General features: G+C 40.1%; 1 protein-coding gene across 3 annotated transcripts; it reads left to right on the top strand.

Annotated features, from left to right (window-relative positions):
• Window positions 1–11,973: 11,973 nt before the first annotated feature.
• Window positions 11,974–24,080, top strand: ttc23 (tetratricopeptide repeat domain 23). Of its 3 annotated transcripts, none has more exons than XM_030097031.1 (11): window positions 11,974–12,272; window positions 12,629–12,806; window positions 16,748–16,871; window positions 17,054–17,210; window positions 17,315–17,434; window positions 20,552–20,723; window positions 20,902–21,007; window positions 21,257–21,384; window positions 21,601–21,750; window positions 23,382–23,464; window positions 23,661–24,080. In XM_030097031.1, exons 1-11 carry the CDS (start codon window positions 12,220–12,222, stop codon window positions 23,773–23,775), a joined length of 1,386 nt encoding a protein of 461 aa, XP_029952891.1. In that variant the 5' UTR covers window positions 11,974–12,219; the 3' UTR covers window positions 23,776–24,080. The 3 variants fall into 3 exon arrangements, with proteins under 3 accessions (XP_029952891.1, XP_029952892.1, XP_029952893.1); XM_030097032.1 differs by having other exon boundaries at window positions 23,382–23,481; XM_030097033.1 differs by lacking the exons at window positions 11,974–12,272; window positions 12,629–12,806 and adding an exon at window positions 14,336–14,404.
• The last annotated feature ends 1,322 nt before the right edge of the window (window positions 24,081–25,402 follow it).

Below are 25,402 nucleotides of genomic sequence, written 5' to 3'. Positions count from 1 at the left end.
AGGATAGACATTAGACCATCAGGAAACAGCAATCCTACTATCCAGATGACGAAAGGCTCTTCACTGGAGCACATTCCAAAAGTAAGTGTTTCTTTCAGCTGTACTCCATGGAACAGAGCCATACACAAGAGAGACTGTGGAGATTAGATAAGAAGTTTAATGCAATAAAACCTTCAAAGTACACTGAGCCTTTCATTATAATATTGTAATAAAAGAGAGCTGCTTCATAAAATTAGGCAAAGAAGAGAAATATAGCTTAATAAACCCCAAATTGTGGTCTTTAGTCACACTAGTAGCAATGCTTTGTGCAGAGCTTGGTTGATCTTTGTGTGCTTGGTCGGTCAGTTTGTATCGGAATAAACAATTTCAACAAATATCACATGGCTTGCAACAGGCAGACGCCCACTGTCCCCCATAGACAAAATCTTATTAATGGATGCTGTCTCAAATAATTTCTTCAACCACTGAAAAACATCGCATCAACCGAGCTGCAAGAAAATCCCCAGTTTGACTCTAAACCCTGAAGCCTTTTCCAAGTGTGGACTTCACATGTTCTCTTTTGTGCACATGTAAGTTTTTTTTCTCCGGGTCGTCTTGTTCCCTCCCACAATCCAAAACCATGCATTTAAGTTTAATTGGTGATTCTAAATTGCCCGTTGGCAAGAATTTGTGTAGGCGTCTTGTCTCTCGCTGGCGACCTGTCCAGGAAGCACCCTGCCTTTGCCCATAATCAGCTGCTCTCAGCTCTCCTGGATTTAAAAATATGCACAGGCTTGATTTTGTGCACGTACACATGGAAGCTGATCTACTAATGGGACATAGGAAAGATTACATTTGATAGAAGAAGTAAGACACACTATCAATTTTGTGCTTGCCCTCAAAATATGGAATATCAGACATGTCTTCTATGTCGTTCAAATTACTGGGAATAGTTTATGTGAAAAAATTCAAATGAAACATCTGAAAACATTTGAGTTGATGAAGTCTGCGTCTGTTTTTGACATTAATGTCAGTCGTGAGCAGAGACGCTGCTCTTATTGTGGTGAAAGACGGCTCGTCATCTGGCTCCCAAAGACTTATTTGCACTTCATTGAAAGATCTTGTGCCAGATCTTCGCCTTTCCTGATCCCTTATGTTGTTCTTTTGCACCCACAGCTTCGACTTTTTGAGAGATCATCTTCCAGACTGTGTTTTCCTTTTTTTCTCTTTCCTTTAACATCTTTGATAACACATCCAACTCCAATAATTTTGTCTATGTGGAGGCTCATCATTCCGTCCAAACAGGATATGGTGAACACAAGAATAATGAACATGGAACTGACATCATTTCCAGTCGATTATTCTTGTGTAAATGCACATAAAACCCTCATCTGGACACTCTTGTTGCTTGTGATGTTACTTGTGATAATATTCTTTGTGGATCTCCTGTTAAAGTAAGTAACGCTGATAGAAAGCACAACCTATTTGCATGAACATGGAATTAAGCATGTTTTAAACAGGAGTAAAGTGAACAAGGTAAAGCGGTGCAGTAGATGGAAGGATCTCAACAATTTGTAGCAACATTATTGTAAGCATTCTTTTTTTTCAACATTTGATCTAAGGAACTATTAGTAATTGAACACATTGTGGTACTGATATTTCTGTCTATGCAGATGCAAATGCATACATTTACAGTCCTTATTCAATATGTATTTTTCACATTGTTAATCTGTGATTACTTTTTGTTTTTTCTACTGCTTTCAACAATATTTCTGTCCTGTTTGAAGTTAGCATGTAATAAATTCAATGCATGTTAGTTATGGGTTTTTTTTTTATCAGAAGAAAATGTATTCAATATTCCTGTGGAGGTCTTTCACTTGATTAAAAACACACACTCACACACATACACAAATGACTAACGTAATAAGCAGCACTAAGCAATTAAACAGCAGTCATTCAGCATCAGAATTACTCCTCATGACGTCCTCCCGTGGCCTAATTCTCTCCCATTCTTTCTCAATAATTTTTCATCTCTCTTTGGATCCCATTCATTACATCTTTATTCCCCCTACAAAATGCCACCGAAGCATTCCAGTATTATAAGCAAATGGGCATGAGGGCCTCTCTGAAATACGAGCCAATCAATCAGGTCAGGTTTGCCCTTCTGGAGCAACAAGCCCCCGTCCTACCCAGCCATCAGTCATGCGCCACCTCTGGTTGTCCTCTTGCCTATTTTCACACCATCTCTTCCACTCCGCGGCTAACACGATGACTTATTATACTCTCCAACTTGATTCCCCTTGATGTTGCTTTCTCTAGCCCTCTTTCCGCCTGCAAGTTACAATCCCATCTGCCGATTTTCCATCGGGATAGCTGGAGAATTTGTTCCGAGTGTTTGGCAGTGTCAAGCCAGTACCTTGGGGGGAGAAAGCAGAGGGGGGGGGTTTCTGATCAAGGTAAAAATATTACTGGAGCCACTACATTATCTTAAACTAGTGCATTAAAAGTTTTTAAATGAACTATTGTGCACAAGGTCAGTTGAAAAAAGGGATCGGGTCCTGAAAACCTTTCCATGATAAATTGCTACTTGTGCAAATCGAATTTATAATGTTGGTTCAGTGTGGAGGCATATTGCCTTCATTGGGGGTAAAAATTCACCCCAGAGTTATAAAAATGAAACAAAAGTCAAACCTTTTCCCAAAAGGATGCAACATATGCCTGTGCAGCGCAAGGTCACCTTTAAGGCTGCCGCGCTTCATTGTGCACACGGCGAAGAGGCACATTTAAAACATCAGCTGAGCATCAACTCACAACTTCACAGGCTGGATGATTACAAGTGTTTTTGTCTGCCATTTACTCTAGATTGCTTGTGATTGGTGAGGTAAATTTGAGAGGAGCGCTCTGCTTTTTGTCACAGCTTTAGTGAGATGAGATTAGGGAACTTGATTTGCCATAATAAACCTAAATTGCGGGCAAATCAAAATTGCTGAAAACACATTAACGAATGACAGCACTGCATATGTTTTCAAGGCCAGGGATAACCTTAGAAATCACAGACATCCCAGTTATTTAGTCTCATTAGAGTGATGCGTTTCTCTTAATGCAAATGGGTAATGAAAAGCTCCGCATCAGGTCTGGACAGAGGATCAGCATGACCTGCTGTGTGTACACAGACCCCAGCTGTAGTGATGGATGGCTGCTTTGACGGACTGCCGCACTGTGATGTTGCAGAAGAAGAATCCCACTGTGACTCCCCATCCACCATTACAGCCACAAACATCTCTACACACCATATGGACTGCTTTCTGCAGATGCAAACAAAGCCAGTGTTTGAATATGTAGGTGGAATGGAAGGGTAAACATTTATGTCAATGTGCATGCGTGTGTGTGTGTGTGTGTGTGTGTGTGTGTGTGTGTGTGTGTGTGTGTGTGTGTGTGTGTGTGGGTGTGTGTGTGTGTGTGTGTCTGTGTGTAATTGCATAATCAGATGCACATAACAGCTCACTTGTCTGATTGCATCAGCGTCACAACAGGAGTGAAATCAGCTACGTTTGCTGTACTGGCTCTACTTCATCATTTTATGCTCCATCTATTGTCAATAGGATATAAAAAAGAAAAGAAAAAAAAACTGCACACAGAGATCGAGGACGAGACTCACAATCCTTCCAGGAAGGACCCTGAAGGGTTTGGGGCCCTGAAAAATAAGGCTAATTTGAAGGTCATTTAAAGAGCGCCAGGCAGTGCAGCTCAGGAGGGGGGCCTGGAACAAGTGGAGGGGGAGCAGCTTGGTTCGCGCCGCTGTGAGGTAGGTGCTCCAACACTCTCCCCGGTGCTCTTCATCAATCTCCCCCATCCACCAAGACCCTCCTCTGACCCACATAGCAACCAGAGGGAGGGGGCTGCCTTTCTTGTATTATTGATACCTCTGCATCACACAACCTGAACTTACTTGAACCAAGTCGGCAGAGAAGCCACGAAAGGTCAGAGAAGCACAGGAGGACATTTAGCCTCTCATTCAAACTTGCAGTAAAAAGTAAATAATAAAACGCTCTTTTGATATTTCTATGGTTTCTAGAGACAAATGGATTTATGAAAAACAGGTAATGCGTCTAAACTCATCATTCACTTTCCCCTCTGCTCTTAACAAAACTTAGTACAAAATGACAATTTTCATGTTTCCTCTCAATAAACAGAGTTTGGCAGAAAGTGCAAGGCTGGATCGCTGTATACTGGAGACAAGGAGCTGCGCCTCCACTCATCATTTGTCCTTGGCAGTGGTATGTTTGTGTATGTGTGTGTCTGAGTGTTTTGCTTTTGGGTTTCAGGGTTACAAATGGTCCACTTTACATCATTTTAGGAAATGTCTTTTGAGCAGATTTGTTTTGCAGACAGTGGAATGAGCGGATACACATATCTCCGTGTCACCATGTTGCTAAAGCTACGATTATGAAGGAATATACATGATGTCGGTGCACAAAGCGGCGTTATTGGTTTAGTCCCCCATTGTTTAAACAAAGAAAAGCAATATCACCTCCAAAGAGGTTTATAATCTTTGATTTTGACACTGAATGGAAATGAGAGAAGAAGCTTTAGTGGTGAAACAATAGTAGATTTGTCTTCAGCGTTTGCTTCAAATTAGGCCAAGGTTTAGGTGAGGATACACACACACGTTAAAGCCAGTCCAAGTCTGCAATAATGGAGAACAATGTGAATTTAAATACAAAACTATTGTTTAACAAAATCACTGGAACAGAAGGATGCTGCTGGATGGAAAGAGAGCTCAATTTATCTGACTATCAGGTCTTTGCTATGGACAGCTTCAGTCAGTTCAAAGGAAAAACGTGCCAAGCTCCGGTGTCTGGCTTTGTTTGTCGCGCTTGACAACAGTATTACGAGCACAAAAACTTTGATAAGGGTGCAGAAACACATTTCTGCGGATAACCTAGCTTTATCTGAAGTGCAGCAGCTGTTAAGACATTTGCATATTCCTTCTGAGTCACAAGATTTCTTTGTTCGAGTGTTAAACCACATGTTCATGTTCAGAATGAAGAACTGCATAATTTTTTTCCAAATTTCAGACATTTTTTTTTCAAACTATGATCAACTCCTTCATTGTAGATAAAGCAGAAATACCTTGACTCCAACACTGCTTCATGTCGGCAATAGAAAGATAATAATCATTGATAATTATCGTTTAAGACGCCATATAAGCGTATGCTGCAACAGATGCGTCTGTGTTTGGCCTTAAGCCTTATTTGTGAGTGCGGGGGATCGACTGACGGCTGAACGCTGGGTGTCTGTGGGTTAACTAACACAGGAAGTGGGGACAGCTGTGTAAAAGATAGGTGCTGGTCGTGGTTTAAGCAAATAACTGTGACATATTTGAAAAATACGCAGCAGTATGATTGATGCGTTTTTCTGATTAAATGTGACTTTATTACGTGGCACGTTTGTGAGCTTCATTAAACTTTGGATTGGATCCATAAATTGTTCTGCGTTGCACAAGACTGAAGTGTTCCTCAGTGGAAAGTTGAACCTGGGCAGAGCTACACATTAAACCACGATTTAACTTTTACTGAAGCTGCTCATGATTTTACAAACGATACTTTTGATATCCTATTACTAAGATAAGTAACTAGTTAAATCAAAACACTGTGGCTTACACACGGAGTGGTTTTAGCCTTTTAATCACGCTGACAAGGCAAAGAAAAGAATGACGAAGCAAACTGAATTAATGCTTTCCTTTTTTTAATTTTGTTTCATTTACTTATGAGAATCTTTGTGACTATTTTGTGAAATTGTGCTGCCTGCATCAGACACATTCTTGCTCAGGCTGGAGCCGGTGTGGTTTTGCTACCTTGTCTGTCAGGCAGCTGTGTGGCGAAAGTTCAAGCACAAGTTGAAGGAAATCACCCAACCTTTTTTTTTTTTTTTTTTTGTAAGCAGATGAAAGACAGCAATTTCACAATCATTCATGCAACTTTTTTTCAATCTCAAACTTCTTTTCTTTAAGCATGATCAGTAAAAGTCTCCAGTATGTCGAGCAGCTGTTACCGTGCCGCTGTTCTGCTGTTACCGTCCGACGAAAAGAGAGGCTTTCGGTTTTAATCTTAAGCTTTTGGCCTCACAAGTGAAGCTGACAGGGTTTCCATGAGCCTCTTAAATTGTGAACAGGAAGGGCAAGTGCTAAATTGCTGGAGGGCAGATTGTTTTTTTATCAAGCGTCTCGAAAGATGAAAATAGAGTAATTGCAAGCACACAACATAACCCACCTAGAAAATGTTTTAAGTTAGGAAACGCTGCAGTAACGAACTCCTGTTAGCAAGCATTACTGCATTTTTTAAGAGTCGCCATATGTTTTTCTACAGCTACATAATAGGAGTAAACTGACTGAATACTGAAAGCTAAAATGACACTGTTTGTCTTTGACATCCACTAAAACTGTCTCTCTAAAGTTATCCACCGTGTGATAGTAATAGCCTGGATTTATGGAAAATGACGCCTGAGCTGGGAAAGTCTGAGGGTGTTTAAGGTAAACACACATCACAAACATGTTTTTATTCCGCTGCCTGTGTGGTCAGTAGGTAAACCAACACTGTAGGTGAGCAGGGAGGGAAAGAAGGAATCTCCAAAAGAGATCTAATGAGCACATGTAGACGCACAAATGAAACACTAATAGTGATTAAGACTGATACAATACCATGGATATCGTCTAGAATATAATTTAGACTCTGAACAGTACTTTTAAAAACTAATATAGTGGTTTGATGGTCATCCTTGGCCATCTATTGGGATTAATGACACTACTTTTGGCAGTAACATACTCACAATCGATGACTATTACGCAATATTTACCACCGTTTCATTTCTTATGTTTCTGTGAGTTCATTATATCTCGTTTTAAATACAAGCAATCTCTTAACTTTAACTTTTTAGGAGAGACATAATGACAGCTTGAATAAACATTAACTGCTCTCTGTGAGTTAAATGCTGCTTCCTGCATGTTAGTATGTTATCCCAGATTTTTACAGCTTCTTCATGTCATTATTCCATAAATCTGTTTCTTTCAGGAACAGGTGCTATGCTGAGTTCGCCATCACTAATGGAAAAATCCATCCACCTGGTGGGAACATGTGCCGCTGAAACAGAGACTTTAATAATGACTGATGGACTCATCCATCCAAACCTTGTTTATACTGCTTTATGTGGTTCAGGATTGTGACAAATGGACAGGCTGCCAGTCCATCACAGGGCGGACAGAGGCACAGACGGGAGGACAACAATTAACTTCACATGCATGTGAATATGCCGTAGGACTAAACTGGAGCAGGAACATGAAATGAAGAACATGAAAATTGCAATCTACACAAAAAGTCCCGACCTAGACTGGAACCAGCTATGAGGGAAGCGCGTTAACCACTACACCACCATGTGGCCCTGCTTTACTTAAAACGGACCAAAAAAACATTTGTGCTACCGCCTTCCTCCCACGACCTGATGCATTTCCTCCCAGAGTCAAAAAACACACATGTGGGGTTAATTAGTGACCCTGAATTGCCCCGAGGTGTGAGTGTGTGTGTCTGTGTGTGTGTGTGTGTGTGTGTGTGTGTGTGTGTGTTCTTGTATTTCTATCCTTGTCGGGGCCAAATGTCCCCACAAGGATAGCAAAACGTGGAACGACGTGCCTTGTGGGGACCTTTTTCCGGTCCTAAGTAGGAGAAACAGTGTTTTCTTGACCATGTTGTTGTTACTGAAAAAAGTAAAAGTGCAAAAACATTTCCTTAGGGTTAGGCTTTGTTGTGGTGTGGGTTAGGGTTAGGGTAAGGGTCAGGGTTAGGGGCTGGACATGAATGGGAGTCAATGGACGGTCCCCACAAGGATAGAAATACAAGACTGTGTGTGTGTGTGTGTGTGTGTGTGTATGTGTGTGTGTGTGTGTGTGTGTGTGTCACTGTCTGTCTCTATGAAAAAAAAAATTAAAGCAAAGTAGAGGGGGAACAATTCATCAGTCTAAGCTTTTGCTATGGATTGCATCATACTGTATCATCATATTGTCCAGAATATAAGTTTTATTTGTACGTCTTCGTGGGAAAGCAGGTTAAGTCTTGACCTTGAGCGAGGGAAACCCCGGTTCAAGTTTCTGATGCAGCAGGACAGTCAGCCGACTTATAAATTAGTCACGTCTATGTGCAGGTTGAGGCTATTTCTTTAAAAGGAACTTAAAAGCCAGAAGTGTAAGCAAAGGCCACTTCATTTATATTTGATTCCAATGCAGTCTTTTAAGATTTGTGAACTTTGAACCTGACGGTGACCACAGGTCTGTGAAGAAAGATGGGGAAAAAAAAAGAATTATTAAAGTTTAATAATGTGTAAAATACAAAATATATGCATAAACATACAAAAAAAAACACCTCCTTCTCTCTTTTTTTTTTTTTTAAACCATGCATTCTGTCCGCCATACATTTACTATCGCTGTGGTTAGACTACAAGAGAACAATGTGATTAGAAGTGTCTGAACGGACTTTGGCAAGGGTGAGAAATTTTAAGTACTCGCTTTCCACCTCTCATCATCCACCCCCACACGCTCCCTTGAACGTCGACACACACACACACGCGCACACACAAACACACAGATGTCGGCGAAGTCTGAGTGACTCTACCCATGTCACTGGGTGCCTGCTGTGAAAACAGCCACCCCCCCCCTCCTTTTTCCTCACCCTCTCCTCCCCTCTCCCTCTTCTCTGGACGCCAGCCTGACATACCAGACCTTGTTCGTTAGTGCATATTTTTACCCACCGTTACTAAATTAGGAAGCCAGAGGGAGCAAATGGAGTGTGGCTGCCAACAGCAGAAGAAGAAGGGTCTGATCAGGCCTGGGTTTGCTGAGGGTCCATGCCAACCCTACCAGCTTCATTAAGAGCCACTTGGGTTTCAGAAATAGAAGCCCAAAAGGGACCCGGGCCAAACAGAGTCCTGAACGGCCAGCCAGAAACTCACGGGACAAACAAACAAATAAACGGGTCGTCTCATGGGCTGCCAGAAGCAACCGGCAGCAGCCTTCCCAAGGAGCCATTAGAAGTTATCTTAGGCAGTCCTGCACACAAAATGCGCCCTGCCCCGAGTTTAAAAGTGGTGACGGTACACACACTGCCGGCCCGACGCAGAATAAATTAACCTAGAAAGCTGCCTCCAGAGACCAATTTCTCAAAGCAGCCACAGAGACGTTACTTCTTGTTTATCTGGCATGGATATTGGGAACTGATGTGAGAAAGAATATTTTCACAAGGAAATGTACATTTCCTCTTTACTCCATGGGCATGAGCTTTCATGTGTATGAAAGCACAGAATCATGTGAAACACAGATAATCCTGATTCTTACATTGAACTCTGATTTTTTTTTCTTTTTTTAGTTTATTTTGTTTTTCATAAGATATTTTATTGTTTATGTACAAATCAGGTCTACACCAAAAATCTTTCATATTTTATGAGGTGAATGAAATTCAATCTAATGCCATTTGCATTAATAAGAAATGCCTTAAGGGAAAATATCTTTCCCCTGAAGGGAAAATGGCAGAAAACTGGATCTTGTATGAATAACATTCAAGCAATGAGTTTGTGAACAAATAGCATGCTGCAGTGTATGAAAATGAGTTTAGTGAAGTAAACTGAAATAATCATAATTTAAAAAAAACAAACAACAACAACTGAAAAAGGCATTAAATTTAGGACGCATGGAGGAATTTCTTCCAAGTTCATTGTTTACTATCTCATCTGAGTGGCATCTTTCAACCTGTGCACCACAGTGACTTCAGTCCATTTAACACCCACCCATTAAAACTAATGAGCTATTAGCAGATGACTTTGAACAACTTAAAGGTCAGCGTTGCCTCCCCCCTGGTACATTAACCAATAACAATACAGAAATGGTTTCCACAGACACATGACTGACTGAAAGTACAGTGTTTTTCTTCTTTTGTCGAGAAGTTTTTTTTTCTTTTTTATGATCCATGCAGACATGCTGTCTTCATAAACTACTGTGAGAGCATTGAAATGTTATTTGTTTTCACCATTTATGGGAGTGCTGGAACAAGTATGAGGATAGTCACAATATGATTTACAAATCATAAGTATCTTCTTAAGGATTCTAGAAAAAAAAAAAGAAAAAAGAAACATAAAATAAATGCAAATACAGTTCATAAAAAAAAAAAAAAACTTAGAAAGAAGGAGGAGGAGAATGGCTCTGGGGTGTACAGATTACCATCTTAAGACTTTGAAGTGTGCATACCTTCAGGCATGGCCAAAGCCCGAACCATCACGTCTGAAAAGATGAATATGAGGATGTTATAACGTTCCCTTAAGTACAAATGCAAAACCAACATGACTGGGGTCAGGCATTCCTGTGTTGTTATGCTGACATCTTGTGGACATAAATTGTACAGCGTGAAATAAGAACCCTTCTTCAGTATATCACTACAAGTGATCATTGGGCCTATGATAAAATGCAACAAAAATGAAAGAATCCAGGGAATTTATATGACAGCAGCTTTACCGACTCTTACAAAAGACATTTTGATGGGGCAATCCTTTATCAATTTATTTAAAAATATCCAAATATAGAATGGGTGACCCCTGTGTTAGCCCCTTGTCGTAATGGTTATCTCTCAAACTAATTTTGAAGTTAAAACATAAACACACAACTATTTTTCTTGCCAATTTCATGATGTTCTCATAACTGTCATAAGAAATGATTTGAACATCAGTCAGCTGCAGCTGCCAGTGATTTTGAAGACTCTGAAGAGGTGTTTTGTTCTCATTACTGAGTTTTTGATGAGTATCTTTTTTATTTTTTTAAAGAAATTAATGTTTTTAAAAAAACTTGTGTCATCGCCCTATTAAACTAATAGCCTCAATCAGTTTTTCAAGTTTTTCAAAATACATTCCAGAAAATCAATGACAGGAGTGCAGAGTATCTATTTTCAAAAATAATATTTCAATGAAATGCAATGTCATTGACATGTCAAACATAACAACCATTTCTTCTACAGAGAAAACCCCAACTATTCCCCAAAAAACAAAGGCAATGGTGGAAAATGAGGGATCAAGGGAGAGAGAAAAAGACAGAGGACAGAGAGTGAGGAGAGAACAGACCACATGACAGAGAGACACTGCTAGTGTCCTGTAGTGATATGACTGCATGAAGTGTGAGAAAATGAGAAAAGAACACGAATGCTGGTTTAATTAGAAAAAGGCAGTGGGTGATCTGAAGCTGTATTAACTGTAAGAGCCATTAAATAGGGAGGTTTTACAAATGAAGCTGGTTCCATGTGAGGACAGCCAGATAAATAAAAGCTCTCCTTTATATACTACTTTTAGAAACTCTATGAATCATAAATAGGCAACACTTGAGAACATTGTACTGTAAGTTAAACAAATTCATATTGCTAGACACACTCTTGACATAGATTGTATGCGAGTGAAAAATTAGGATTTGGCAAGGATGCTGCTCATTTACCAGAGGTGGCCAACATCACCAAGCTGACGGGCAAAAACAAAGCATACAAAAAATAAATAAGTATAAAATATTATGTGATGTTCAATTTAAAAAAAAAACTAGGGATTGTTCACAATCTTGACTTTTTTTAACCTTTAGATTAAGGTAATGCATCTAATACAACTCGTGTCTAAAACGTTTTCCATTGGTGCATAGTTGAAACTATTATTCATACAATTTCCTGTCCTGTATGTTCCAGGGTTGAGCAAGGAATGATCACCTCTTTCACATATAGCACTTTTAAAACCAGTAAAAAAAAATTCAAGACGAAAGAACAATAACAACTGTAAGTGAAATTGCAAATACACTAGACACATGCAGAAAAGCCAAAGGAAAAGTCTCCGTTTTTCCAGCGCGCGTCGTGGTCCCTGAACGCCTCTCACTTCCTTCTGCGCCTGTGTTCTTCCGCTGTTTTTTTCTCCTGCGGCTCCTTCATCGCGGCCGCCGTCATGGTTCGTCTTTGAGAGGTGACCGTGCCTTATCCGCCGTGCTCTCAAAACTGAATTTGCAGCGTTTTACGGATGGTGATGTCTTGGGGTTATTTTAGTCCGCACAGTGGAGGCGCGGCGCGGCGGCGGATGGTCACGCGAGCTTCCTGTGTGGAGCACGCGCGGCGTAACCACGGCAACTAGACTGCGACGACCCCATGCTTCCTCCGTTGAAGTGTAAACATTGAAGACGGTGTGAATATGGATGAAGTGAAGACAAAAACACGAACTAATTCTTCAGAGTCTACGGCTGAGTAAGTTTTCTTCCAACATTCAGTTTTCATGTTTACGTCTGCCCTCTGTCCAGCACTCTTCATTAGGGTTAAAATCATTATTTTGATACTGTTTATATAATAATAATCAATAAAATGCTCTAGATCTAGATCAATAGATTGCGCAACCTGCGATCATAGATTGCGACCACTTATTGGTAAAATGCGCAGTGCGATTGTCGCAAATAATGGATCACTCAAAAGCGCTTTACAGTCCTATAGTTCGGCTCCAGCTACAATGTGAATGTGATTGTCTTTTCCTAATTTTGCACCCTCGACTACTACAGCGATGCATGTAGAAACACAGAGAATCAGTCAGATGATTGTGACACCTCTAGGTCACCTGAAAGTGTTGGGAGTACCATCAGGAGTGTGGATGTTTATCCTGACTGCGGTTCGGACGTGGACAATTCCTTTCAAGCAGAATATGCCAGGAAAGAATTTGCCATGTTGCTTCCAGAGGAAAAGCTCAAGTACTACAGCAGCAGAGCTCAGGCCAGAGCTGACAACCAAGATGTGAGTACAGTGCACTCGCTGGCACATGTATATTCCCCCCATTCATTTATTGTGCTTATTGTGCAGCAGAGTACAGTCAGGAAGGAGCTGAAATCTCTCCCTGGTAACACTGTATAAGAATAGAATACAAAGTAAATACATTATTGACGCCAAAGGGAAATTCTAGTAAAGAGGCTCATTTACACCTTGAACAGGTCAAAGGTACATTTTTAATGCGCTGCTGCAGAATCACATTGATGGGCAATTGAAAGCAGTAGTTCTCAACTGGTCTGACTTCAGGACCTACCCCTGAAGGACAAGCCGAGACCCAAACCTATCAACCCGTTTCAAATCAAATTTACCAAATGACAAGACAATTTGAACCTGAGGTAGTAGAACAGAATATCATGACATGCCAACACAATAAACAAGTTCCATGATAAAGCAAAACAACTAACAAGTGGCAACACTGGAGTGGAAATATTATCTTATGTTCAAATTTTAATAAACACTCAAAGTCTTTACTTCAGTGATGTCTGCCTTTCTTAACAGACTCAACAGTATTTTCATACGCAAACATGAAATAAAGAGTCAAACTTGAGAAGTCATTTCAAAATTTGTAGCTTGAGCTGAGTATCCACTCAATATATAAATAACAGTGTCCTGTAAAAACTATTGTATTCAGTCACTTATTGAGGCATTATTCATAGGGCTGAGACAACAACCATAGCATTTCAATGACAGACATTTTAACAGACTCAGTATTTTCATGCAAAATACAAAAAATTGAAACTATTTTGCAAAAAAAAGTTGAATTTATGCAGATATAGATGAAAATCCTCATTTGCTGAACCTATCACAACACTGGACTATGGAGAAAATATTTCTTCAAGAGCAGTATTTATGCACAAATTCAAAATAAATTCTACTAAAAATGCGATTTGAAAGGATTCAAGTCTTTAAAGTTACCTTTTCTTTCGCTTTCTCAGTTGGTCAATGAAGCAGCTCTCACTTCAATATTTGATGTAGCTCTGAGTTTGGAGGAGTTATTGGGAGAACTATGTTTAAACCTCCTGACAAGAGTCTCAAAGTTTTAGCTCAGTGTTCAGTGTGTTTGTGTGTTCAGCTGAACGAAGAAGAAACACTCACACGTAAAGGTAGACCTGTTCTCACCACAGAGCTGCTCCACAACTGCAGAGAGAGAATTTTTCAACCTGCACTTCTATGGTGTCAAATGGTAAGTGTTAACCCGAATTACAGGGATTTAGCGCCATCTATGGTTAGGGAGTATGACTAGACTGTCAGGATTTTTTTTTTCCTGAACTTTTGTTTCCCCCTGGCAAAGACCCATAACCTGTCTCTCCGGCATACGCATCGAGCGTGACAGTCACTCATTTCGGTCTTTTGTCACGCACTCACGCCACACATTGTATTTCTCACGCTAAAAAAAAAAAAAAAAAAAAAAAAACACCGGTAAATTTGTCTGGTGCGCTGCTGCTATACCGAACTGTAATTCACTGCTTTCACCCTGGGTTTTCCACCTGCGAAGTCCACCTGAGCTGACATGAAGTTTGTGCAAAGAAAGAACGGAATTTATTGGTGCTGAATTGAATTGAATGGTGAGTTGTACTATACATATTACAGTGTCAAAATGATTTAAATGAAAGTGCATAATGTGAAATAATGTTAATATATACATTAGATGGTTAATAATTAAATTAAATATGATGCACTTTATTGCGTTTTGCAAAAAAAAGAGCTTCAAAACTGACACATTGTTGCCAACTCCTCACTTGGAACGTTCTAAATGACGTCATCTTCTAAGTTGTATAGAGGCTCATTTGCATATCTAGGTCAAATTAGATGGTGACGTCATTTAAAACGATACATTGTTGCAAACTCCTCAGGCAGGATGGTCAATGACAGACATCTTCATACAGAAAGAAGGAACCATATTGGTGCAAAGTGAGTCACGTGAAGTGACAGAGCTACACCCATAGAGTCCTGATCGTTCAAAGGCAGCTTTTAAATGGAAGTAGTACAGATATCTATTGTCATACATCTATTGTGTTTCATTATTCTTATGCAAATGTAGAAATGCTATCCACAGTTACAAATCAAATGTTCTCATGTTATCACACAGCGACATTTGAATAATTTAGATTGAATTAAATTGATTGAAAGTCCTTTGTTTGTTCCAGAGGGGGGAAATGCAGTGCTCCAGCAGCACAGAGGAAAGAAATATAAATGGAATCGAAATGTGAAATGTGAAATGTGAAATGTGAAAATTTACAAAGCCCAACCATACATAGAACAATTAAATATAATTAAAATATAAATTTAGGATAGATATAATTAAATAACAGATGTAAGCTAACCAACATAATTAAATATAATTTAAATCTAAATTTAAGACAGATATAATTATTTTTCACAGAGGATGATCCGACTTGACTGTAAGCCGTCTCTCCAATGTTTGTCTTTTTTCTCTCTGCGACCCACTTTTGGGTTGTGACAAAGGGATCTAGAGACATCGGTTAACTTATAGCTGCAGGAAGGCTGCCAAACTCTAATAAAATATTCTTAACAATGGTAGAAGTTACACACGCATCATGTAATCAAGTACCAGGGATATAATCTGGTTTTTAATGAATCTGAAATTCACATTATTTATAGTAAATCTGAGTATCCACATCACTGTATGCAGTAAACTTTGATGAGATGCACAAAACATAGAGAAAAAAGTTTGTGCATTTGTAAAGTAAAATGCATCAGTTTGGTGCTTTTTGAGAAGACAACCTATAATAAAGAACTTTACGCTCTCAAGAAAGATGTGCTGCAATACTTTATTTAAAAACAATTGGTGTGGATGGTAATGGTCATTCCCACTCAGAAGTTTGCCTCTTCAGATTTCCTGAAAACAAAAAGAAGAGATAAGCACACACATTTCTGCTCCCAAAGAAGTTTCAAGGTTTATATTGTAGCTTGATAGATTAAAAGTCCAAAAGCCAGGCAGCTACTTGTGCATATAAATAAAACATTTCTGATTGCATCTAGAATTGTTTGACTTGGGACTATTAATGTTGCTTACCTTACTTAGTTTTTTTTTAATCAACACAAGTTACAAATGTATGCCCTCTGTTTTCTGTTTCACATTGACTGTTTAGTGAAGAGTGAAACATTCATTCCTGTTATTTACCTGTACTGGTAGAGTGGGTGGTTCTGTCCACCTGACGGAAGGGTGAGTGCATGCTCAGCGCATGTAGACAGTAAAGGGAAGAAAGAGGTGAGGATACCCAAATCATGGGTATTAGGAGACATATAAAGCTATTTTGTTTCATTTTGAACCATTTTGGGATGACCTTAACCATGGCAATGCACCACAGTTTAGCTCACCCATTCTACACCTACAGAATGTCAGGAAATCTTCTCAGCCAGTCTGATATGCACAACCGAATATTAATTTCCCTGAAATATTTGTTTCGGAAACAGAATAATTCCATAGAGATATTTGCAGTACACTGATTATTTTGTTATTACAGTTCATCACAGCTGGATGCTGATATATATGAGCAGACTAACCTCACAAAACACAACAGATATACAGTATATCTTGAAGTCTGTTTTCCATTTGAAGAAAAAAACGACTGTAATCTTTTTATTAAATAACTTTGTAGTCTGAATTTGTGTCTGCACATAATGTTCAAACATTCCGAACTCAATGGCAAAATGAAATTGATTATTGAAAAGTTTTTGCAAACTTGTCATTCGCCTCTCACGGCCCATCTCCAGCACCTTCAAGACACAAATCTGGGCCACAGCCCTCATTCTGGGAATCACTGGTTTAGGTAATGTATGGGAAACCCTGTAATAATAGTACTGCCCCTGACGTGTGTTTTCAACTGTGCTTTCATCACCTGTCAGGTAAGATGACCTGACCATCTTTTTCTGTGTTATTCCAGTTTGGAGCTTGCATCCAGGACCTGGTTCGTTGTGTTGCTCTGACAAGGCTGCTGTTTGGGGATTCACACCTGAAACTAGCCCAGGCCCAGGCCAGACTGGTTGAAGCATATTTACTATACAAAGGTAGTTGTAGTTTAAACTGTGTCTCAGTTTGCATCTTATCCTGTAAGAAGAAACAAATATTCTGTTTAATTTGAGGCTATTTTATTTTATTTTTTCTTTCAGTTATCGATCAGCCTGTGTGGTGTGTTTGTGGTTTTAGTTGGATTTAGCATTACAGTCTGGCATATTTATTTTCCTGATAGGCTGGGGACTGCAGGCCAAGGAGCATGCAGCCCGAGCACGAGAGCTGCTCCTCTTCTGCTCCTCCATGTCCTCCTGCACAGCTGAGAAGCAGGAGATCCGCACGTGTCTCCTGGGCCTTCATCTCACACAGGGAGCTGCTTCACTGATTACAGGCACATATCCTTACCAGGGCTGACAGTAAAGTATTGAACTGAACAGTTGATGAATGAATCTAAAATAAATTATTATAAAAAGCTGAACAAAAGCCTTGACTGGTGCACTTTAGAAGAAGCAGAGTCTTCTTTTCTGGAGGCAGAGCACGTCCTTGAGGATCTTCGCAGTGTTATCAACCAGGAAGAAGTGATGAAGACTCAGCTAGAAATCTTCACTGGTCTATGCAGGTACTGTCAGTGAAATAAAATAAGCATCTGCATGTGCTTGAAGAAAAAGTCGTAAATATGTAAGAAGAGCAGTTGCTTTAATCAGAATTTTTATTCAGCTGTGTTGACTGCTTTGTGTTCATTCTGATCCGATCAGTAGTGTTCCTTATAATAGCTACTTTGTATTTTACAAAAGCAAGGGATTTAATTTGGTTTGACCACAAGATGGCAATAAACTCCCGCAAATCTACTCTCACTACACCCTTCAAAACAGTTTTTGAAAGCTAGATGTTTCTATTTAGTGTTACACACCCGAACTGAAACACATTCTTAGTGGGGTTTTTTTCCCTGTTAGGCTCTGGTGTCTACCTAGATTATAAAAATATTGCAGTATCTCTTGAGATACTGTAGTACCCTCCACTGTTTTCAAGTCTGCCTCAGTATTCACTCTGACAGCTATTTTCATTTTACTCATTTATTTAAGCATCATTGCAATAGACATTTGTTTGTTAATGGCACTATTGACAGCCAAATTCTCAAGGGTAGAATGATATGCTCAGGAAGATTAAAGAATTAAAGGGTCGTGGTTCCAGCAACTACCACTGACATTAAGTACATGGCTGATGGTCTGTTATGGGAACGATGTGGCCCAGCAACCAGAAAAAAACAGCTCAGATGTCATAGCTTAAATCAGAAGGGATGGAATTAGATGCCCAACAGAGAAATAAACTGCAATCCTGCTTTGGTTCAGCTTATCCCCTAATGTTTTTATTTTCATCCCATTTGTATTGTTCCATGAAATGTTGAGTATTTATCGTCTGTTTTGACCCAGCGAATGGGTCACGTCTTTCCTAAAATTGATATCTCTGTGGTGAAGTGAGCTGAACTCGTAGGCATTTGTATATATCTCCTCCTTCATCTGCTTCAGAGGGTTGGGGTTTGTTGACATGATTTGTGTAATTGAAAAAATGTGCAGACTCTGGCTGGTGTGTAAGCTTGCTAAATCTCTTTTGTTATGCGATGACTAAGAATTTGGCATGCCTCTAAAACTCTGTCAGTCAACACTGTTGTGGTAGAGGGGAATGTTTGCACAAAAGCCTGAAACAATAAAGTCAGCTCTGCTCCAGCTGTAGATCACGGTCCAAGCTTTCTGCTCACTTTCAAATTTACACTCAAGGTGTGCACTCCCGATCTGCAGCAAGGGTAATTCTGCCAGAGCAGCAAAATCTTGACTGCTACAGTTGACTGTATCCAAGTCAAAACCCATGTATTCAGTTTCATCTTGTTTTCATTAAGTCAATGCTTTAATTTATTGATATTGTTCAATTTAACTTACATCGAATCATAATTTTTCTGGTTGCAGAGTTTCTAGAAATTGTCTCCTTCAGCTTGATTTTTCATTTTCCTTGTTTTAAATTGTATTTTTGTCGTTTTAACTCTTGTCCGTCTGTTTTTGCTGTGGCTTTTCCTCAACTATAATATTTTTCCAAGTGAAAGCCCAGCAAACTTGCGTCAACCCCGTCCAAGGAACACTTACAAAAGAGCACTGTGTGGTTCTCTTGGCTACGCATCCACAATTCTTTAATTGTATTAATTCCCCTCCCTGTGGATTCTTGGTATATTTCAAGGGGATGTGGCATATTACTGTTATGCCAGGAAGCGTGTAAGGATGCAGAGTGAATGAGAGGATAGAGCGGCATTGTTTCTGTCTGTCCATGCAGGCGGAATGGTAGGACTCCAGCCTGGTTGGAATGTAACTGATTCAGCCAGCGCTGCTGCCCTAAAAGGACCTGAAGTGGCCACCCGACCAACACTTACGGGTGTGGCTGTTCTGGTACCCATCAAAGCTTTTTAGATTTATGGGAACGCATCAGGTTATATCTTTTCAGAATGTTGTTGTACCCTGTGTTTCAGAGCTATAAATGCCAAAATTCATTTGAAATGTGAACATCCAAGAACATGTTATTACCATTTAACTTTAGTATTAATTATAAAGTAAATTACAATTCATAACAATATACATTAAGTTGTGTAAATGGATTTGTTTTTCCTTTTGTGAGGAAGGTTGGGGCTGGAGATAGTTCAGCAGTGAGCATTTTGTATCAGAGAAATGCCACCCTCTTGACTGGAGAGCTGAATTAAATTTAGAGTCCATTAGATGGTTTAAAGCTGTTAGCAGAGCAGCTTGATGGATTCCGTGTCCTTGCAGTGGATAACCCAGCCAGCGCATCGTTCCCTCCCCCACTTTCCTACCCTCTGGATCAGTAGTGGCTAAAGTAACTGCATGTTGTATGATAGGAAGTAACCGTCGTGACAAAGCAAGAAACGTGAAGCTTAAAAGCTACACATTTACAAATGGGAGACAGATTTTTACACTCCAGCCCTGAGCTAATCTTTTGCCTGTATTTTCAGCTTAGGTGATTTTCCCTGATACCCTAAAAACATCAGGTATTTGGAGAGTAAGGAAACATGTAATTTTCAGTATCTAAAATAGTGGTTTGGATTTGTGAATGAATTGTGAATGCAACCATAAAGGATCAGAGAAGAAGCTTTCCCATTTATAGTCTGCACTGCAGTGAACTTAAACTGCAGCCTTCGACTAAAGTCTTATTTCTGCAAGACCCAAGTTTGGCACACGTAGTACATCCTCTAGTGCAGTGGCTTTAAATGTTTACCTCCCACGCTTTGGAAACCTCTGCTCCTCTGAAATCAAACAGGCTCCTGTAATGAAAGCAGAAGAGGTGCTATTATGTAATGAAAAAAAAAACCACCCAGACAGAATTTTTAACATTAACATAATAAGTTACATTCAACCAGAATCACTTTTTTGTTAGGGTTGCAAAATATATAATTGTAGTGAAAGCATTAATTCAGAAAACCTCTTTTATTGGAGAAAAAACTTTTCAGACACCTAAAGAAGAACTGCAGTGGAGAAATTCTTGTGTCTGTGTGTACTGTCACACAATAATACAATGGAAATCTTGCATAAACAATGTTGAATGCTGTACATTCCAGGATAGACAATCAGAGAAAGACCACTATAAACAATGGAGACACTTTAAATCGATTTTGTGGTAACATCAACATGTTTGCTTTTTTTGTCCCTGACAGTCGTTGTGTGTACTTTCTGCTCTGTAGGGTCTATAGGGGACAGGGCAGACCGGAGGAAGCATTAAGCCAGTGTGAGAAGTCCCTGCAGTTGCTGAAGGAGTCTGCTAATCCAGAGAAGACCTGCTCTGTTTACAAGGACATGGCTGGCATCGAACAGGACAGAGGTCTTATGGACAGAGCCGTGGAGCATCTCTCCAAGGCGAGAGGCACCTCACTTGCATAACTCACACACGATCCACAACTCTTCCGTACAACATATAGTACACAAACACGTGAGCGCTTCTTGAGTTGGTGCCAAGGCCTGTTCTTAAATAATCTTCCTACATGTCTGACTCGGTGATCTGATCCGTCTTCTTTCACATGCTTGTTTTCTCTAGGCTCATGCCATCGCCATGAGTCATGGCCTGGAGGAGCTGGAGGGGGCTCGGATCTCTCACAGCCTGGCCCTCATCCTTTCTGCTGCAGCAGAGCCCCACCACAATGGTGAGTCTATTCACAAGTACAGATTGCACAAGGGGTTAATTAGGATTTGAATTTCCCTTTGGTTTTCAACGTCAAATTCTTTAAGGTGCTGTCATGGTAACCAGCTCTATAGCGGTGCATCTGAAAACATACCCGTGTTTCCTCCATGTCAACAATCTGGGACCCAAAAAAGGGAGTGATGTACAGCGGCAAGTTGAAGCGCAGCACAGGGAAACTGAAATATTCTTTTATGTCTGTGTTCTGTTGTAGAGTCTGCAGGTCAGTACTTTGAGCAGAGTCTGAGTTCCTACAGGACTGCTGTGGGTGAACTGGATCCGGCCTTTCTCACAGCTCAGGACGACTTCTGTCGATTTCTCCTCATCAGTGGAGAAAAAAAGGTTTCATAAACTCATAAATTAGCATTTATTTAGGATCATTCACAGTGTTTTCTCATAAATAACCTACTTGATATAAGAAACTCGTGTTTGTTAATGTTTTTCTTTTAAATACATCTTCACCTTTTGTTTTCAACACAACCTGTTAAAGCATCAAGTAATTAAGACCTGTTGCATGTTTTAACAAATGATTCACTGATGTCGTATGTAATATTGCAGAGATGTGTGGAGATCCAGAGAGCCTCTGTCGATTCGAAAAGATCTGCATTCGGTGACCTGAGCGCTGAGGTGGCTGACACCCTGCAGCTGATAGGAAGCGTGGAGATGACTGAGGGCAGGTTGATCCAGGCCCACAGGACCATGACAAAGGTAAACATACATTATAGAGCAGGGTTTCCCACAGCGGGGGTCACGAGATGCCTTTTGTCGGGGGGGGTCATTGCATGTATAAGTAAATGTGTACATGACAGCAACACACACAGTGCTATGCCTGATCAGGAGACACACAAAGCGTCACCATCATTTTAGGATGAGCTATTTCCGCCATCCCTCTGGAGCTCGGTGTTATCAGAGTAGCATGCTAATCTGGGAAGGTTGCAGTGTGCAGAGCCCTCCCTGGTGTAAGGTATCACATAGAGTGACTCTGTGTTTTTACAGTCTGGTTTGAGCCAGGCAGATGGGCGACACACGTTTGCCAAGAGAATGGCAGCTTACTGACTGCAGTTGATTAAAAGGACCTTTACCCCATTTAGTATTTAGTTATTTTGTAGGTTCTCTCCTGCTTGCAGGCCACTCAGCCATTATGTCCTTTGAAACAAATGGGACATTCCTGTCTTTCAGCGCACACGCATTGAGTTAATAACCAGTGGCCATTTAGCTAATGAAGTCATGTTTCTCTTCTATAGTGACAAATTCACCACATGAGATCCGTTCTGACTTTGACTGAAAATACAGGATGTATCCCAAAATATGGAAGCATTGCTTCAAACTAGTAGCGACATGCCTGTAAGTGAAGGAACCTTGTTGCTATGTTGCGTTGTTATTGTTGCCTACGTGCAGAGGGGCTCCAAGTATGACAGGGAATACAGGGGCTCGGGCTCTCTCTCTCTCTCTCTCTCTCTCTCTCTCTGTCTCTCTCTCTGTCTCTCTCTCTCTCTCTCTCTCCACCTCGTCCCGCTGGTAACCTTTCTAAATGCCCTGACACAGAGTAGATATATGAGTGTGTCAGGGGGGTTTACTGCTGTCATCGTGACACACACTGCACTCTGATTGAGTAACTTCTGCCTTTCCATAGGAAAGCAGGATCAAACAATAGATACAGTGTTAAAAACTACCAATAACAAAGAGAACAATAGTGCACACATTTGAAATCCCCCCCTTTCTTGTGCCTTTCCTCTGAAAAAGGCCCTTCCATTACATCAACCTTAGCAACGGTGAAAACATCCAGGAGGCCAGATGGAAATGTTCCAGAATGCCAGTGTTTCACTTTCCCTGGTGAGGAGGGAAACTTTTCTCTCTCTCTCTCTCTCTCTCTCTCTCTCTCTCTCTCTCTCTCTCTCTCTCTCTCTCTCTCTCTCTCTCTCTCTCTCTCTTTGCTTTACAAACATCTCTTCAAATCATATTAGCGCCGGTTGCAGTCCCTTCAAGTATCCTGTGCGTGGGTCTGCAGTGAAGTCATATACATGTGTTTACAGTTAAATGTTCTGACATTTCTGAACTTTCTGTTATGCAATAGTTTCTTACATCATAGAGCTGGGAAATCAGTCCTCTCCTACAAAACTGAGTCAAAGAGCAGATAGAATGAGGTGTGAATTTTTATCTTCTGAGCCCTTTTAAAATGAATCTGCCATATCCTCCCTTTACCTGACAGTCGGAGTGGTCAGTGTGGATGTCGTCCATGTTTAGAGCATTCACATGTTGCTAGGAAGTGTGCCTACTCCTCGGAGTATTAGCTGTCCCTCTCATCTTCCACTGACCGCACCCTGCTGGTGTTTTTATAGTGCCTGAAGATCCAGAGTCTGCTGTACGGGCCTCAGCACAAGAAGACCAGAGCAACACAAAAAGCTGTGGACGTGCTGGCTCGGTAAATTTGCTGTTTGTGTACGTGTTTGTGTAATATCTATATATAGATACACAATTAAATACATTTATAAGAAGATATTTGCCTAGTATGCAGGTATAAAGCATGCTTTACTGCAGCGTCTAACTGAAAATGAAAGCAGTGGGTCGGAATGCTTCTCATGATTTATTAATCTATCCATATATGTTTCATGTTTCAGGGCACCCGAGGTAGCTGAGAAACTGCAGAGGCATGGTGGAAAGAAAACTAAATCTCACACGTCTTCGGTCATACCATCGAGCCGTCATGAGGAGAACTCCGTGTCTGACTCCTGAACTTTCACTTTACTTTTTAACACCACAAAAAGTAAAAAAACAAACTTTGGGTTAAGTTTTCTATTTTTGATCTAGTTTATCACATTTTCACCAAGGCAACAATGCTACAATAAGAATCTGCTATATTTTCTCTTTCTGTTGGCCAACAATGGTCTGCATGACTCTGCACATCAAGTGAAGAATGACGCAAAACATCCAGATATTTTGTAATGTTTTAATTTGGACGTGAACACAAGTGCGGACATTACACACATGCCATCCCGAGTACTGGTAGTTGTCATTTGTTTGATAGAAATCTTTACCAATAAAAGCAATAATGCTGATTTCTCCAATTCTTCTTCTTACTCTGAATACCCATTTTGTATGTGATTGTTTTTCTGCATGCTGACATACATAATTTGCAATGAAATGGCACATGGGGTCCAGATCACACACTGTATGCACAGTGGTTGTCTTTGAATCAGTGTTCGTCATGTGTGACAAAATGTACTGAAACCTGCCGCCTCGCCAGTTAAATGCTGTTAAGCTTTTTTTTATTACGTACGGCATTTATCTTAAACATTACATTTGCTGAAATAATCTCAAAAAGCCAGTGCATGAAAGACTTGCTCTGTAGATGCAGCATAATTGTCACGAATATCAACTATATTGCTATTGAGAGACTCGAGACACACAACCAGACTGTAATCATAATGCTTCCTTTCACCCCTGCAACTAATACACACCACAACAAATCCTGCTCAACACTCAGCGCCACTAAGCCGAGTAACCAGAAATAGTCTCGGTCACACACTTTAGGGTCGGAGCAGAGTTGAATAATTCACGCCAACACGGTGATCGCCAACAAATGTGGACAAGCACAAGGTGTCATAAACATGCATCAAAATAAGATATGATTACATTTTCAGTGTTGCCGCATGCTTTCAGATGATTAGGATTAAGCTACTGTTTGACATTATTTCGATGGATTTTCACTCTTAAAAATGACCGTGGTCTTTGGCACTCCTTAAGGTACAATCAGTTTGGAATTCATGACAATTAAATCGATGTCAAAAGACAGTAAACTATTTTTTGGGAAATACTTATCATTCGTAATGTACCAATAAATATTTGAGAAACATTTGCCACCACGGACATCAGCAGGTACCACTGAAATCATTGTGAATGCACTAATTGGACAAGAATATACTTTTTAGTTTATAATTAATTATTCAACCTGTGTGAAGTGCCATTGTACGTGAGCAAAGTTATATAATCTTAGCATTCCACAATTCACAAGTTAAGACAATAACCAGGTTTTCCCCTCTCCTGCTATACTACCCTTTGCTATAAGCTCAATTTTTCTTACAAGTAAGTTAGTACTTGCTAAAATAAACAATTTCAAATGTGACATGTATGAAGATGCCATTCTATCTTTTTAGAGATGCCTGAGACATTTAATAAAATTATAGCCCCGGTCGGCAAAATGATGCACAGCACCTCCATCAGGCTGAGAGCCTTGTGTAGGTCTGTGTTAAATCTTGACCGAGGAGATCCAGCATCGTGAGAAAGATAGCCATGAAGTGATGGTACGCTGTAAAATTCACAATGGTGTGTTTCAGGTCTGCAGCACAGGTTAGTAGAAAAA

This window comes from Salarias fasciatus, chromosome 7, assembly GCF_902148845.1.
Source record: "Salarias fasciatus chromosome 7, fSalaFa1.1, whole genome shotgun sequence".
NCBI lineage: Eukaryota > Metazoa > Chordata > Actinopteri > Blenniiformes > Blenniidae > Salarias > Salarias fasciatus.
The sequence above is the reverse complement of the archived record's forward strand: the minus strand, read 5'-3'. Positions and strand labels throughout refer to the sequence as shown.

Bases quoted from the DNA above. Each gene is read 5' to 3' on its own strand.
- ttc23 (XM_030097031.1), top strand. From the start codon at position 12,220: ATGGATGAAGTGAAGACAAAAACACGAACTAATTCTTCAGAGTCTACG. The intron at 12,807-16,747 runs GTGAGTACAGTG...GTGTTATTCCAG, and splicing joins CCAGAGCTGACAACCAAGAT to TTTGGAGCTTGCATCCAGGA. The intron at 16,872-17,053 runs GTAGTTGTAGTT...TTTTCCTGATAG, and splicing joins AGCATATTTACTATACAAAG to GCTGGGGACTGCAGGCCAAG.